Source organism: Diprion similis, chromosome 11, assembly GCF_021155765.1.
Source record: "Diprion similis isolate iyDipSimi1 chromosome 11, iyDipSimi1.1, whole genome shotgun sequence".
Lineage (NCBI taxonomy): Eukaryota > Metazoa > Arthropoda > Insecta > Hymenoptera > Diprionidae > Diprion > Diprion similis.
The window spans coordinates 9,593,201-9,609,182 of NC_060115.1; the positions used below are offsets into that span (position 1 = coordinate 9,593,201).

The 15,982-nt window shown below is 38.6% G+C and overlaps 2 protein-coding genes across 6 annotated transcripts; both read left to right on the top strand.

The window, feature by feature from the left end:
- Positions 1-320: 320 nt before the first annotated feature.
- Positions 321-2,693, top strand: LOC124412241 (histone lysine acetyltransferase CREBBP-like). 5 transcript variants are annotated; one of them, XM_046891965.1, is made up of 3 exons: positions 321-911; positions 1,248-1,575; positions 2,346-2,693. In XM_046891965.1, exons 2-3 carry the CDS (start codon positions 1,267-1,269, stop codon positions 2,379-2,381), a joined length of 345 nt encoding a protein of 114 aa, XP_046747921.1. In that variant the 5' UTR covers positions 321-911; positions 1,248-1,266; the 3' UTR covers positions 2,382-2,693. The 5 variants fall into 5 exon arrangements, with proteins under 5 accessions (XP_046747921.1, XP_046747918.1, XP_046747919.1 ...); XM_046891962.1 differs by having other exon boundaries at positions 321-855; XM_046891963.1 differs by having other exon boundaries at positions 321-855; positions 2,349-2,693.
- Positions 2,694-3,027: 334 nt separating this feature from the next.
- Positions 3,028-3,504, top strand: LOC124412242. The gene has a single exon (XM_046891968.1). The coding sequence runs from the start codon at positions 3,161-3,163 to the stop codon at positions 3,416-3,418; it is 258 nt and encodes an 85-aa protein (XP_046747924.1). The 5' UTR covers positions 3,028-3,160; the 3' UTR covers positions 3,419-3,504.
- The last annotated feature ends 12,478 nt before the right edge of the window (positions 3,505-15,982 follow it).

Here is a 15,982-nt window from a genome sequence, read left to right on the forward strand (position 1 = left end):
AAAATTTGGAAGCGATTGTCTGAACCATAGCGGAATTATTTTACTTCTAATATATTTTCATTTAGCATTGATTCTTATGGGAAACTGAGAGGCTTATCGTAAATTTATGAACAATTAAAAGTAAACAATACGGGTTCAGTCTTTACCGCTTAAGACGTACATTTTGTTTTAAACATAAAATCAGTTGCCAGAGAACCATCGAGGAGTGTGCTTTCTTCCTGATTCTGGATCCTTGGCAAGTTCGTACATGATAGCTATCAAATCCTGACTAATGGTGTTACGATCAATGGTAATACTAACAACACAATATCATCTTAAATTCACCATCATAAAAATCATTCATGCTTTCACTGTAGACATTATCAGTGTGATTTTGCTGATGATCCCTGGACTGATTGGAACACTTATAAATTGAATTTATTCTAGGATGTGATCACTGTTATTGCAAGGAATAAGTTACATCAGCTTCAAAGAAATTGGAAGCCTCTCTCACAACGGAGACGAGTGTCAACAATTTGTAAGTAAATTGGGTAAATTTCATTACACATAAAATCAAATGAATACTCTACGTATGGAGCAGCGGACTACCACAAAGTCCTGAGATGGTCGAAACTTGGTAGTCACAAATTTACTAGCTGTTAGACACAAGTTATACTATTATGAGTGATACGGTATTTTGCTATCATTGTGCAACTGTATTTTTTGAAATTGATGAGTATAATGGTAATGCATTATCAACGTAATTTTAGCCAATATCACATGCTTGCTATTATAGCTTCTCTTCTCAGAATTATAACCAGGAAAAATTGAGACTACCATTTTACGCTGAATGATTATGCAATACCAACCAGGAAAGTAATGAAAATTTCCCTCTACAACCAGCTAAGCTAGCTATGTGGGAGATAAATTAGGTACTCTAACCCCATTCGAGTCACTCATAACCTTACCGTGGGGAAGAAGGTTCAAACCCACGACAAATTATTGCTGTTATCATTCTGTATGAAACATCCATACATCACTATCTGCAACGTTTTCACGGCTCTTTTACAGCTATAATTAAGGCTGTATCAGAACTATAATTGAACAAAGTAACTGTTAATTAAAGGTAAAAGTATTCCACATACTTTTGAAAGATTAAGGATTATACTTGAATTGTAAGAGGTCAGCAATTGAAGATTGCCAACACTGACTCGGAATACTGACAGATTGGTGCACAGTCCTGAGTCTGGGTATAATCTTTGTTACAGATATCTGGCGAATCCTGTGATGCAACCTAATCAGGGGCTCCGGCAACCGAGTCCTCAACAGCTGATGTCACCGCAGCAGCCCCGACACCCAGGTCAACCGATTGTGGATATAATTCCACAGATGCCTGGACAACCAGGAGATATTCTGGGACCAGTCGACCCAGTTTACAATCGACCCACAGTTGCTGCATCGACAATGCATAAGCATGCTTTGCGACAACTTGGGCAAGCCCTGCGGAGTCCCAACACGCCTGAGCAACAAAACCAAATTCTACAGATACTCAAGAGCAATCCTCGGTTAACGGCTGCCTTTATAAAACTAAGACAGGTAAGTCTTCTGTGCATTGGTACAATGCGAATAACTTGTTAACATATCTGATCATTTGTATGCTGAAACCAATCATCAAATATCTTTTAATAGGACGATTAAAATTAAAGGAATTCAATGTGTAGATTGACATATGTTAAAATCACCCGAATACTAAATTCAAAGTTAAAAAAATATGGAAAACACCTGGTTTATTCGACTTAAGTCAATGTTTCGAAAGTGATTCGGATGCAACGAGGTTACAAAGTAGTATTTTATTTTATATCAAATATTGTGGTCTGTAGAATAGTACTCAATATTAATGAAGCATGAAACTTTATCATACAGAATTCTCGTAGGAAAGATATTTTGATTGTATCTGAAAAATTTGAAATTATACAAGCAGCTGTACACTTGTTCTGAAATGATTGTACAAAGAAGAATGTTATTATCAAAGGTTTCGATATGAGTGGGGGTAGATTGTATTTTCATGAGTTCCTCACTTTTTACTAATCGGTTAGATTCTCGAATATTCAAAAATTTTCCAGGACATACAGCCAAAATACTATCAAACTATCAATGGGATAGAAGCTTGTTTTATGAAGATACAGACTATAACTTTAATTAAAACCTGACCAATGATCAATTTGGAATCTCATAATTACCAAACCCTTTTATTGAGTCATTGTAAATTCGACATTCCCATAAACATATTTGTCACAGATTGTATTTATCACTATTTTTATTTCCATCCTTTTCAGACATTGAACAATGCATAATTTTCTTTTCAGAAGCAAACAACTCGACATGCCAGGGGTGAAGAGTAGAGCAAATTGGCAGTAGCAACATGGGACACTCTCTTATCACACGGAAGAAGAAGAAGAAGAACCTGATGTGGCAGGGCAGATGAGCCGCTGGAAGGCTGAAAGTTGAAAGTATGTTACCACTGCAATTTTTTGAAAAAATTACTTCTGTTCATCAACATTCCACGTTATGACTGAGTGATTTTGATGGAATATTATTGCGTATAGAGTTTATAAGTAATATGTTAAATCATAATAACTTAATAGCATTTGCTTTTGAAATTATATGCCATTCACACTTTAGAAATCGTAGAATTTAATTAATTGGTAAAATTATAAGCGCATTAAATATGAATTCTTTGTACCAATTTAAAAAGTATTAAAGTTTCGCCACCTAAGAAAATGATTATTCTTGAGACATGACTGGGCTTGCCTGACGCGTGGTCAAAATTGAATGACTTACGCACGCCGTCGATATATCGAAGATAAACGCGTATATCGCAGCTGTCGACATCGAAACTTTTAGAACGGGCTGCGTTCGTAAATGACGTAAGCCGTTCCACTAGTTCCTTCTCTTTCTTTCAGTGATTGAGTCAAAGGCAAGAGAAAAATGGAGATATTGCGAACGTAGCCAGGAATCCCGCAGCTACGTCGTCGGTTGGATCGTCGAAGCAGAACGCGATCCGCATCGCCATTTCAGGTCATTGTGACCCGATTCCTCGCACAGTGCGGAGCACTAGGAAGCAAAGTTCTTCAAACTCGCAAGTTTCTTTATTCGCGAAAAAGTTCATCGCTTGGCAAAGATGAAAATTTCAACATCAGTTGTGCTGATACTCCTTCTGGCTGGCACTATCAACGTGGAAGCTGGTCCGTTAGCTGCTGGTATTTGCTACGCTGGATGTGCAGCCGTAGTGACTGCCTGTTTCGCCGCAGCCGGGTTCACCTTCGGCACCGTACCTGGTGCACAAATTGCGGCCGTCCCAGCCCTGGTCGCATGCAATGCAGGATTCGCCACCTGCGAAGCTGCCTGCGTAGCAGCATTGCTCACGCCTACACCGTAAGGCAAGAATTGGAAGGAAATATCGCCAAAATATCCCACCAATGCAGCTTGAACTCTACCTACTACGCCGTAAATATTGTATTTCGAATGTATTAATCGAACGTACATGTAGCGAGCAAAACAAACTTGACGAAGATATCGAAGATGCGTTATTTGTAATTTTTTTTTATTCTAACGCATATTAAGACATAATTATGTAATACACATTAATACAACAATTACTCGAATGTAGATGTCGCGAGAAAACTTTTTGAAGATATTAAAAATGTTCTGTTACTTGTAGATTGTTCCTCGTGCATATTAGTAAATTGTTCTTTTCGAAACCTGTATTTTACTGTTTTTACGTACATTGTATGCAGGAATATACAGAGTGCTTGGAGCAGAAGTATTTACGAGTAATGTGCAGGTGGGTTATAAATATCAAGATTTATATAAACATACGGAATACAAGAAATCAACTTCTGTGATCTCAGACATCCTTCAAATGTCATTTGTATCTTGTAATGGTATGAGTAATTTTGTGTACTCCTGCATCAACGAAGAAGATTCATAATTTCTTTTCTACCTTCACATGTACCACAATCCTGATCGTCTTTATCACATGTTTTAAACATAATTTTGTAAGATTAAATCCAGTTTTTTTTATTATACTCGGAAAGTGTCTGAATCATCAGTACTGTAATTTGATTATCTCTGTAGTTGGAGACTTGTAAAAGCTTATCTAATCAGGTTATGAATATACGTGACAAAATCAAACACGTCTATCCACTGAGTTCTCCAGAGTTCAGTGCATCTATCAAACATAGCTGTAGTTATCAGACTCATGTGATTTGCAGATTAGTGGCATCTTTGGGTTGATTAAGAGTCGATCACAACAACCGCAATTTTTGTAGCCATCTATAGCGTTAACTGGATTATTACAGGCAGCCAAATGCTGCCACAGTCGCTAGCTGAAGTCGCTATAAATCCACAATGAAAAACGATCATGCGAATTGATATTTTTCATCCATTTAGTGACGACAGAAATCGGGTTGCCATATTCTTCCCTCCCATTTTTTTTACCATCAATACTTATAATCAATATATTTCAGAAGTGGTCGTGTACATACATGCTGTTCGAGGTAACTTGTAGAGAATGGTGTAATAAAATGAATCAGATATTTGATCAAATCGTGCGAGAACGGGGCTAGGAATCTGACAAAGAAATTTTTTAAAACGTAGCTTCTGAATAAAAGTGTACGTCCTTTTAAGGTAATTACAATTATTACAGATCTGTTACCTTTTCATGCAGTTTCGTACGCTATTACGACGCTCGTTATTTCTATTGCATTTTCGGGAGCCAGTTTTTCCCCCGAGAATATGGGCATCATCGATAGTCGACACAACAGCGTCGAGCGGTAACCAATCAAAATGCATAAAATCTAGTGAACACTATACTTTAGGCATTTTGATTGGTTACCGCTCACCGCGCCGTCGCGCCTGTGCTGAAGTATCATTCACTATTGACTTAGCGCAGTGGTAGTGTAGTGCGGAAGTTTGGAAATACGAATACCACGCGAGCGTTACATCCGATTAGTGGAATGGTAAACCGCTGATTGTGAACGCTCGCATGGTATTCGTATTTTCAAACTCGTGCACTGCACTACCACTGCACTAAGTCGATTGTGAACGATACTTGATACTTACTTGATCCTACCGTTCCACTCCCACTACCGCCACCACTAATCCATTGTGAACGCTTGCATGGTATTCGTATTCCAAAACTTCCGCACCGCACTACCATTGCCACTACCACTGCACTAAGTCGATTGTGAACGATACTTTATGCCTATTTGATTCCAGCTATAAGTGGATTGGTATTACTAATACGTGATGTAAACGCTGGAATCTGGATCTGCGAATTCTGCAATAAGAGTGATACAAGAAGTATATACCAAATTTGTTTTATGCTTTTTTGCTTTCTTTTTTGCTAATCAAAACCATTACACTTTTTTACGTTATTTTTGGATTAGTAAAATAATCCTAATCCGAGTAGTACTACTCGCGATAGTAACACTTCCTTATTAGTTCATTTAACCTCGATTCAATTTCTTTTTACCGTTGTTGTGTTGTTCTTGTGATATTTTCTAGTTTTCAGAAAAATTAATGAAATATATTAGTGTCACTGTATTCGTGATTATTTATTTATCCCTCCCGGCAATTAGCAGAAAATCGCGCATGCGCTTGTAAGACAGGCTTCTACTACAGTACTATAATATATATCTATATATATACACACACAGAACACAAGTGTATATAATATATAATACATGAACTTATATATGTATCTCAACTCTATTACTTTGTCTATTACGTTCTATTACCTCTCGTGGCTTCATCTAGTATAAGAACGAAATTTTATTCTGGCAACAATCTTAATTCCACAAACTTTAACAGGTATTTTCATGTATAATCGAGCAACAAAAATTTTTTACAGATCAATTCAGTACTTGATCAGAGACAACTGAAGCTCCAAAGCCCTCCTGTACATTCAATTACTTCTACGGTCGAGTTGAATGAACCTGCAAACAATCAATCGAGAATTGTGATCCTTAAATTATAAATTCCATATATGCCTACTATCTGATTGTGAGAAATATTGGAGTTTTCATACGTAACACATAATCGTAATTCAATTTTTCAGTCATTCCCAAGATATCATTTTTATTTCATCTTTTGCAAATTTGTTATTTACATAATTTGCAAATTACTGAATCAATCAAAGCCAAAATATAATCAGTTTTTAGTTTGGGAAATTCGCGTCCATTCAGATCAAAATCATTAAAATCCGGTAACTCGTTCTGAACAAATCGTCGGACAAAAAAATTAATCACATAGATACATATATACATATGTACATTAGACTGTATCAAAAAAGTAGAAAATGGCGATAAGGCACTTCTTAGTATTAAAATTAAGAGCTCCCATTTTAACAGGCGCCTTTTGTCGGTATCCTGAACAATATTTTCAGTATATTAAAAGAAAAAAAAAAAAAAAATAGTCAATTTTTTTGATACAGTCTAATGTACATACATACATTAGGGTGTCTGTTATTTCCCATTTTGGCATCTTTTTTTCTGCCGTCCCCTAAAGTTTCAGTTTTTGCCCTAATGAAAAATATCATGCCAAAAAAGCTCTTAATTTTAATTTTGTATCGTGCCATAATCATGTTACATTTCCCATTTAAATAACATGGAATTTTTGTACTTTTTAGAATTGATTTTCATCTTCGAAATAAACAACAGTACAGTAATGTTCGATGCATATTTTTGTAGGAAATTGAACGCTCTACAAAAAAGGTCTCTTATAATTTTTCGATAAATTTACTTGCTTAAAAGTCATTCGAGGTTTAAGTAGCGTTCATGGTAAATTTCATAGTTTTTCTAGGCTTGCCATAATTTTCTTTTACATAATCCTTGAATTTATAAAGTAATGTTCTAGAAACTATCTGGAAAAACCTTAACAGTTTATCGTAAACAATGTCTTGCAATTATTATGAAAAGAAGATTTAGTTATTTTAGAAAATTTTTTTTTACAACGTATTTGCTAAGCAAGCTAAGGTTGCTTAGCAAAAAGGTTGTGAAAAAATAATAAATCTTGTTTTAATATTAATTACAAGGTATTGTTTACGATATTTGAACTGTCAAGCTTGTTCCAGATAGTTTCTAGAACATACATACTCACACAATGCGTCCATCCGAGTTAAGAATTGACTCACAATCAGTTACAGAATCTATTACCGTTATACGTTTTAGACCAATGTTTACGGTTTATTCACCTCAAACATATATTTTATGTGAATAAATAACCCAAGCACTACTTACATTGAATCTATTTATAAGATACATAAATACTCCTATTCGATTCTACATAATTACTTTTACTATTTTATCTATTATGATGAAGATATGTTACTTACCTCGAATGAGTCAAAAAAACAATTCAAAAAAAATTTGGCCGAGTTGATCCTTTCGTCTTTCGCCACACGCCGTGCAAGGGAATGCTCCAACCATAAGTCCGTATGATTAAGGGATATCGTTGACTGAAGATGTATAAAGACCGCTAGCCTGCTGAATCTTTCCGTAACTGAGAATGAACGACGCGAATAGATGAAACGCAGGTCTGTGAATAATCGATAGGTGAAAACGACGAGAACTAATGTTGCCATCACATGTACCAAGATAAACAATGCGGTGTGGGATATTATTATGACTATGGAATGATATCCAATTGAATAGATTTATTCGAGGCAGGCTATTCATTTCTCAGCCAAATTCGGTAGTGTCAATTCGGAAGGCAGTCCTTAATTTTTCGGCTGTATCTCTTAATCGAATGCCCGCATCGTATTTGAAATGCGCCCAATCAATTCCTCTTGCAAAATTATGTCGACACAGCGCATCGACAAATTGATTCCAGCATTTCCCAGGATCATAGAAATTTTCACGTGAAATCAGGCAAGGATCGCCTTCCTTATTTTTGACCAGGAGAAAAAAACCAGCAGTGCTGGAACTGTGAACGAATACTTCGTTTTTCGGCTGTAACTTTTGAGGCGTCGTCAGCAGCGTTTCAGGACTGCGTTTAATCGATTTCTCTCGCAAGATTACTCCAGTAAAGTGCTTCAAATAATCGCTTTTATAACTTTTAAAAATCATCAGATAATTCGCCATGAATCCGAAAGAGTTACCGTTACTTTTTTTTTTGCGATTTTAGAACCAAACATTTTCCGTCTCGAAATCAGTTTGTGTAGCCTTTCGTGGATTAATTGCACCCCCAGGAACTCAGAAATCACAGCAAGAAGCGCGTCGAAACATCGGCGGAGGAATGACGACCAGAAGATCAACAGCAGAAAAGTCGCCAGACAAACGTTTCGTTTTCTGGCTGTAACTCTTAACCCGTTGCTCGCAGCGAATTTGGTGTGCGCCCAATCGATTTCTCTCGTTGAATTATGCGGGAATAGTGCGCGTGAAAATTGTTGGCAGTACTTTTCAAAATCTTCGAGTTTTTCGACAAGAATCGAAAGGGGTTAGCCTTACTTTTTTGGTTATTTTTGGAGCCGAGAATTTTTCGTCTCGGAATCAATTTGTAAGACCCTTTCTAGATTAATTGGACGCCCGGGAACTCAGAAAACACATAAAAAATAGCGTAGGACCAGCAGCAGAGAAATGACGACGAAAATCATGAGTTTTTCGGCTGTAACTTTACAGGTGTTGCTCGCAGCGTATCGGGACTGCGTTTAATCGATTTCTCTCGCAAAATTACGTCGGAGTAGTGCCTGAAAGAATTAATTGCAGCACTTTTCAAAGTCGTCGGAATTTTCACCAAAAATGCAAAGGGGTTAGCCTTGGATTTTTTTTGGCCGAAGAATCTTTTGTCTGGGAATCGATTCGTATGACGTTTTCTAGACTAATTCGACGCCCAGGAACTCAGAAAACACATCAAAAATAGCGTAGGACCAGCAGCAGAGAAATGACGACGAAAATCATGAGTTTTTCGGCTGTAACTTTACAGGTGTTGCTCGCAGCGTATTGGGACTGCGTTTAATCGATTTCTCTCGCAAAATTACGACGGAATAGTGCCCTACAGAATTAATTGCAGCACTTATCAAAGTCGTCGAAATTTTCACCAAAAATGCAAAGGGGTTAGCCTTGGATTTTTTTTTGCCGAAAAATCTTTTGTCTGGGTATCGATTCGTATGACGTTTTCTCGACTAATTCGACGCCCAGGAACTCAGAAAACACATCAAAAATAGCGTAGGACCAGCAGCAGAGAAATGACGACGAAAATCATGAGTTTTTCGGCTGTAACTTTACAGGTGTTGCTCGCAGCGTATTGGGACTGCGTTTAATCGATTTCTCTCGCAAAATTACGTCGGAATAGTGCCCTACAGAATTAATTGCAGCACTTTTCAAAGTCGTCGAACTTTTCACCAAAAATGCAAAGGGGTTAGCCTTGGATTTTTTTTGGCCGAAAAATCTTTTGTCTGGGAATCGATTCGTATAACGTTTTCTAGACTAATTCGACGCCCAGGAACTCAGAAAACACATCAAAAATAGCGTAGGACCAGCAGCAGAGAAATGACGACGAAAATCATGAGTTTTTTGGCTGTAACTTTACAGGTGTTGCTCGCAGCGTATTGGGACTGCGTTTAATCGATTTCTCTCGCAAAATTACGTCGGAATAGCGCCCTACAGAATTAATTGCAGCACTTTTCAAAGTCGTCGAAATTTTCACCAAAAATGCAAAGGGGTTAGCCTTGGATTTTTTTTGGCCGAAAAATCTTTTGTCTGGGAATCGATTCGTATGACGTTTTCTAGACTAATTCGACGCCCAGGAACTCAGAAAACACATCAAAAATAGCGTAGGACCAGCATCAGAGAAATGACGACGAAAATCATGAGTTTTTCGGCTGTAACTTCACAGGTGTTGCTCGCAGCGTATTGGGACTGCGTTTAATCGATTTCTCTCGCAAAATTACGTCGGAATAGTGCCCTACAGAATTAATTGCAGCACTTTTCAAAGTCGTCGAAATTTTCACCAAAAATGCAAAGGGGTTAGCCTTGGATTTTTTTTGGCCGAAAAATCTTATGTCTGGGAATCGATTCGTATGACGTTTCCTAGACTAATTCGACGCCCAGGAACTCAGAAAACACATCAAAAATAGCGTAGGACCAGCAGCAGAGAAATGACGACGAAAATCATGAGTTTTTCGGCTGTGACTTTACAGGTGTTGCTCGCAGCGTATTGGGACTGCGTTTAATCGATTTCTCTCGCGAAATTACGTCGGAATAGTGCCCTACAGAATTAATTGCAGCACTTTCCAAAGTCGTCGAAATTTTCACCAAAAATGCAAAGGGGTTAGCCTTGGATTTTTTTTGGCCGAAAAATCTTTTGTCTGGGAATCGATTCGTATGACGTTTTCCAGACTAATTCGACGCCCAGGAACTCAGAAAACACATAGAAAATAGCGTAGGACCAGCAGCAGAGAAATGACGACGAAAATCATGAGTTTTTTGGCTGTAACTTTACAGGTGTTGCTCGCAGCGTATCGGGACTGCGTTTAATCGATTTCTCTCGGAAAATTACGTCGGAATAGTGCCTGAAAGAATTATTTGCGGCACTTTTCAAAGTCGTCGAAATTTTTACCAAAAATGCAAAGGGGTTAGATTTAGATTTTTAGATTTATTGACAAACATATTTTTCGTGTTTACATATAATTCTCAGTTCTCCATGCCTGAGCATCTAATTATGCTTGTGTGGCTGGAGTTGCTTTTTTCTACTTAGTGACAAGTAGTCACTTAATTTCCTAAATTACAATTTTTTTTTTTTTTTTTTTTTTTTTTTTTGCGTGATTGTGTGCTTGCATTTGAGATATTCTCATCCGCACCTGATAGTTCACTATATTACGCAGATCAATCATTCCGAGTTGTTATTTAAATCTACACGTTGTACTTATTTCCTAATCTATACCTAATAAGTTGGTGATACTTTTTTATTTGCTTACATTTGTAACAAGAAAACATTCAGACAAAACCTTCAGACAACTTCTATATTCCTAATTGAGTCTTGGTATTCACTTATTTTCTAGGTGTTAGTCAGTTTATCATAGTACATTCTTCCCTGCTGTAAAATCCAAGTACTAATACTTTTTTTGAAACCCTGTATACATTTTTGCTTTATTTCTAATGGAATTTCATTATACAGCTTGTTTATAATGACTCTTTCCTGTCTGTGCCCAATTGTTGTTTTAGTTTTCGGAAGTATGAGGTTTCCTCGTGTCCTGGCTCTGGTGTCATGTTCGTGGGTGAGCTTTCTTTGTTCTATTTCTTCCGGATTTCGTTTAAGACGCACTAGTGCGTTCTTCATGTAAGCCTGGCGTATGTCCGGTATTTTTGTTATGGCAAAGAGCATATCACTTGGGTAATACCGAGGTTTCCAAAAGGCTATTCGTAGTATCATTTTTTGTATTATTTCCAGTGGTCTCAAATTTTTCTGGTATGCATTTCCCCATGCTATTATCCCATATTCAATAATAGAGTGTACTAGAGCATAGTAGATTTTCCTCATCGTGTCCTGTGTTACAATTGATCTGATATTGAGCAGCGTGTGAATTGTTTGTCGTAGTCTGGCTGCTGTTCGTTTTATGTGTTCAGTCCACTTCATTCTTTCATCGATCGTGACACCCAGGTATTTAATGCATTCTTTCATTTCTATTTCTTCACAGCCGCATCCTGGTTCGTATTTTCCGCAAGTGTGTATTTTCAGAATCAAGAATTCACTGTCTTCAGGATCTTTGATTTTATTAATTTTATACCGCATGTACTTAGTTTTGTTCCCATTCAGGGTTAGTTTGTGATTGTCTAGCCACCTCTTTATTTTTGCCATATCCGTGTTCGCTTTTCTATAAACCTCCTTCCAGTCATTTCCTGTCGTTATTATTACCGTGTCATCTGCATAGGCTATCATTTCTGATTCTATTTTCATTTTGCACAGATCGTTGGTGTACACAATATACAATATTGCTCCAAGTACAGACCCTTGTGGGACGCCCGTTGTTATTACGCCTGCTCTGCTATTTCTGTCCCCGATCCTTGTTTTTTGTTGTCTGTTCCCGAGGTAGCTTCCAAACCATTTATTGGCTATTCCTCTGATGCCCATTTTCTCTAGTTTTCGGAGCAAGATGTGATGTTGTACTGTATCGAAGGCTTTTGATAGATCCAGGTATGTGGCAATGGTTTTGGTTCCTTGATCGAGGTTGCTCGTAATACGATTCGTGAGTTTGTATATCGCATCCTGTGTACTCTTATTCATTCTGAATCCGTACTGGGTGTTTGAGAGGATGTTGTTTTTTTCAAAGAACTCTATTAGCCTGTTTTTTATGCATTTTTCTAGAATCTTACTTATGCTGCTTATGAGCGAGATAGGTCTGTAGTTTGTTGCATCTGTTTTTTCACCGGCTTTATATACTGGTATTACTATGCTTTTTTTCAATAGCCTTGGATTTTTTTCGGGCGAAAAATCTTTTGTCTGGGAATCGATTCGTATGACGTTTTTTAGCCTAATTCGACGCCCAGGAACTCAGAAAACACATCAAAAATAGCGTTGGACCAGCAGCAGAGAAATGACGACGAAAATCATGAGTTTTTCGGCTGTAACTTTACAGGTGTTGCTCGCAGCGTATTGGGACTGCGTTCAATCGATTTCTCTCGCGAAATTACGTCGGTATAGTGCCTGAACGAATTAATTGCAGCACCTCTCAAAGTCGTCGGAATTTTCACCAAAAATGCAAAGGGGTTAGCCTTGGATTTTTTTTGGCCGAAGAATCTTTTGTCTGGGAATCGATTCGGATGACGTTTTCTAGACTAATTCGACGCCCGGGAACTCAGAAAACACATCAAAAATAGCGTAGGACCAGCAGCAGAGAAATGACGACGAAAATCATGAGTTTTTCGGCTGTAACTTTACAGGTGTTGCTCGCAGCGTATTGGGACTGCGTTTAATCGATTTCTCTCGCGAAATTACGTCGGAATAGTGCCCTACAGAATTAATTGCAGCACTTTTCAAAGTCGTCGAAATTTTCACCAAAAATGCAGAGGGGTTAGCCTTGGATTTGTTTTAGCCGAAAAATCTTTGGTCTGGGAATCGATTCGTATGACGTTTTCTAGACTAATTTGACGCCCAGGAACTCAGAAAACACATCAAAAATAGCGTAGGACCAGCAGCAGAGAAATGACGACGAAAATCATGAGTTTTTCGGCTGTAACTTTACAGGTGTTGCTCGCAGCGTATTGGGACTGCGTTCAATCGATTTCTCTCGCAAAATTACGTCGGAATAGTGCCCTACAGAATTAATTGCAGCACTTTTCAAAGTCGTCGAAATTTTCACCAAAAATGCAAAGGGGTTAGCCTTGGATTTTTTTTGGCCGAAAAATCTTTTGTCTGGGAATCGATTCGTATGACGTTTTTTAGAATAATTCGACGCCCAGGAACTCAGAAAACACATCAAAAATAGCGTAGGACCAGCAGCAGAGAAATGACGACGAAAATCATGAGTTTTTCGGCTGTAACTTTACAGGTGTTGCTCGCAGCGTATCGGGACTGCGATTAATCGATTCCTCTCGCAAAATCACGTCGGAATAGTACCCCAAAGAATTAATTGCAGCACTTTTCAAAGTCGTCGAAATTTTCGCCAAAAATGCAAAGGGGTTAGCCTTGGATTTTTTTTGGCCGAAAAATCTTTTGTCTGGGAATCGATCCGTATGACGCTTTTTAGACTAATTCGACGCCCAGGAACTCAGAAAACACATGAAAAATAGCCTAGGACCAGCAGCGGAGAAATGACGATGAAAATCTGCAGTTTTTCGGCTGTAACTTTGCAGGTGTTGCTCGCAGCGTATCGGGACTGCGATCAATCGATTCCTCTCGCAAAATCACGTCGGAATAGTACCCCAAAGAATTATTTGCAGCACTTTTCAAAGTCGTCGAAATTTTCGCCAAAAATGCAAAGGGGTTAGCCTTGGATTTTTTTTGGCCGAAAAATCTTTTGTCTGGGAATCGATCCGTATGACGCTTTTTAGACTAATTCGACGCCCAGGAACTCAGAAAACACATGAAAAATAGCCTAGGACCAGCAGCGGAGAAATGACGATGAAAATCTGCAGTTTTTCGGCTGTAACTTTGCAGGTGTTGCTCGCAGCGTATCGGGACTGCGATTAATCGATTCCTCTCGCAAAATCACGTCGGAATAGTACCCCAAAGAATTAATTGCAGCACTTTTCAAAGTCGTCGAAATTTTCGCCAAAAATGCAAAGGGGTTAGCCTTGGATTTTTTTTGGCCGAAAAATCTCTTGTCTGAGAATCGATCCGTATGACGCTTTTTAGACTAATTCGACGCCCAGGAACTCAGAGAACACATGAAAAATAGCCTAGGACCAGCAGCGGAGAAATGACGATGAAAATCTGCAGTTTTTCGGCTGTAACTTTGCAGGTGTTGCTCGCAGCGTATCGGGACTGCGATTAATCGATTCCTCTCGCAAAATCACGTCGGAATAGTACCCCAAAGAATTAATTGCAGCACTTTTCAAAGTCGTCGAAATTTTCGCCAAAAATGCAAAGGGGTTAGCCTTGGATTTTTTTTGGCCGAAAAATCTTTTGTCTGGGAATCGATCCGTATGACGCTTTTTAGACTAATTCGACGCCCAGGAACTCAGAAAACACATGAAAAATAGCCTAGGACCAGCAGCGGAGAAATGACGATGAAAATCTGCAGTTTTTCGGCTGTAACTTTGCAGGTGTTGCTCGCAGCGTATCGGGACTGCGATTAATCGATTCCTCTCGCAAAATCACGTCGGAATAGTACCCCAAAGAATTAATTGCAGCACTTTTCAAAGTCGTTGAAATTTTCGCCAAAAATGCAAAGGGGTTAGCCTTGGATTTTTTTTGGCCGAAAAATCTTTTGTCTGGGAATCGATCCGTATGACGCTTTTCAGACTAATTCGACGCCCAGGAACTCAGAAAACACATGAAAAATAGCCTAGGACCAGCAGCGGAGAAATGACGATGAAAATCTGCAGTTTTTCGGCTGTAACTTTGCAGGTGTTGCTCGCAGCGTATCGGGACTGCGATTAATCGATTCCTCTCGCAAAATCACGTCGGAATAGTACCCCAAAGAATTAATTGCAGCACTTTTTAAAGTCGTCGAAATTTTCGCCAAAAATGCAAAGGGGTTAGCCTTGGATTTTTTTTGGCCGAAAAATCTTTTGTCTGGGAATCGATCCGTATGACGCTTTTTGGACTAATTCGACGCCCAGGAACTCAGAAAACACATGAAAAATAGCCTAGGACCAGCAGCGGAGAAATGACGTTGAAAATCTGCAGTTTTTCGGCTGTAACTTTGCAGGTGTTGCTCGCAGCGTATCGGGACTGCGATTAATCGATTCCTCTCGCAAAATCACGTCGGAATAGTACCCCAAAGAATTAATTGCAGCACTTTTCAAAGTCGTCGAAATTTCCGCCAAAAATGCAAAGGGGTTAGCCCTGGATTTTTTTTGGCCGAAAAATCTTTTGTCTGGGAATCGATCCGTATGACGCTTTTTAGACTAATTCGACGCCCAGGAACTCAGAAAACACATGAAAAATAGCCTAGGACCAGCAGCGGAGAAATGACGATGAAAATCTGCAGTTTTTCGGCTGTAACTTTGCAGGTGTTGCTCGCAGCGTATCGGGACTGCGATTAATCGATTCCTCTCGCAAAATCACGTCGGAATAGTACCCCAAAGAATTAATTGCAGCACTTTTCAAAGTCGTCGAAATTTTCGCCAAAAATGCAAAGGGGTTAGCCTTGGATTTTTTTTGGCCGAAAAATCTTTTGTCTGGGAATCGATCCGTATGACGCTTTTTAGACTAATTCGACGCCCAGGAACTCAGAAAACACATGAAAAATAGCCTAGGACCAGCAGCGGAGAAATGACGATGAAAATCTGCAGTTTTTCGGCTGTAACTTTGCAGGTGTTGCTCGCAGCGTATCGGG

What these genes read in the sequence shown, in the direction of transcription:
- LOC124412241 (XM_046891962.1), top strand. Translation starts at nt 830, where the DNA reads ATGATTATGCAATACCAACCAGGAAA. An exon ending in ATGCAATACCAACCAGGAAA is followed by an intron (nt 856 to 1,247) that starts GTAATGAAAATT and finishes TCTTTGTTACAG; the next exon opens with ATATCTGGCGAATCCTGTGA. An exon ending in CCTTTATAAAACTAAGACAG is followed by an intron (nt 1,576 to 2,345) that starts GTAAGTCTTCTG and finishes TTTTCTTTTCAG; the next exon opens with AAGCAAACAACTCGACATGC.
- LOC124412242 (XM_046891968.1), top strand. Translation starts at nt 3,161, where the DNA reads ATGAAAATTTCAACATCAGTTGTGCTGATACTCCTTCTGGCTGGCACT.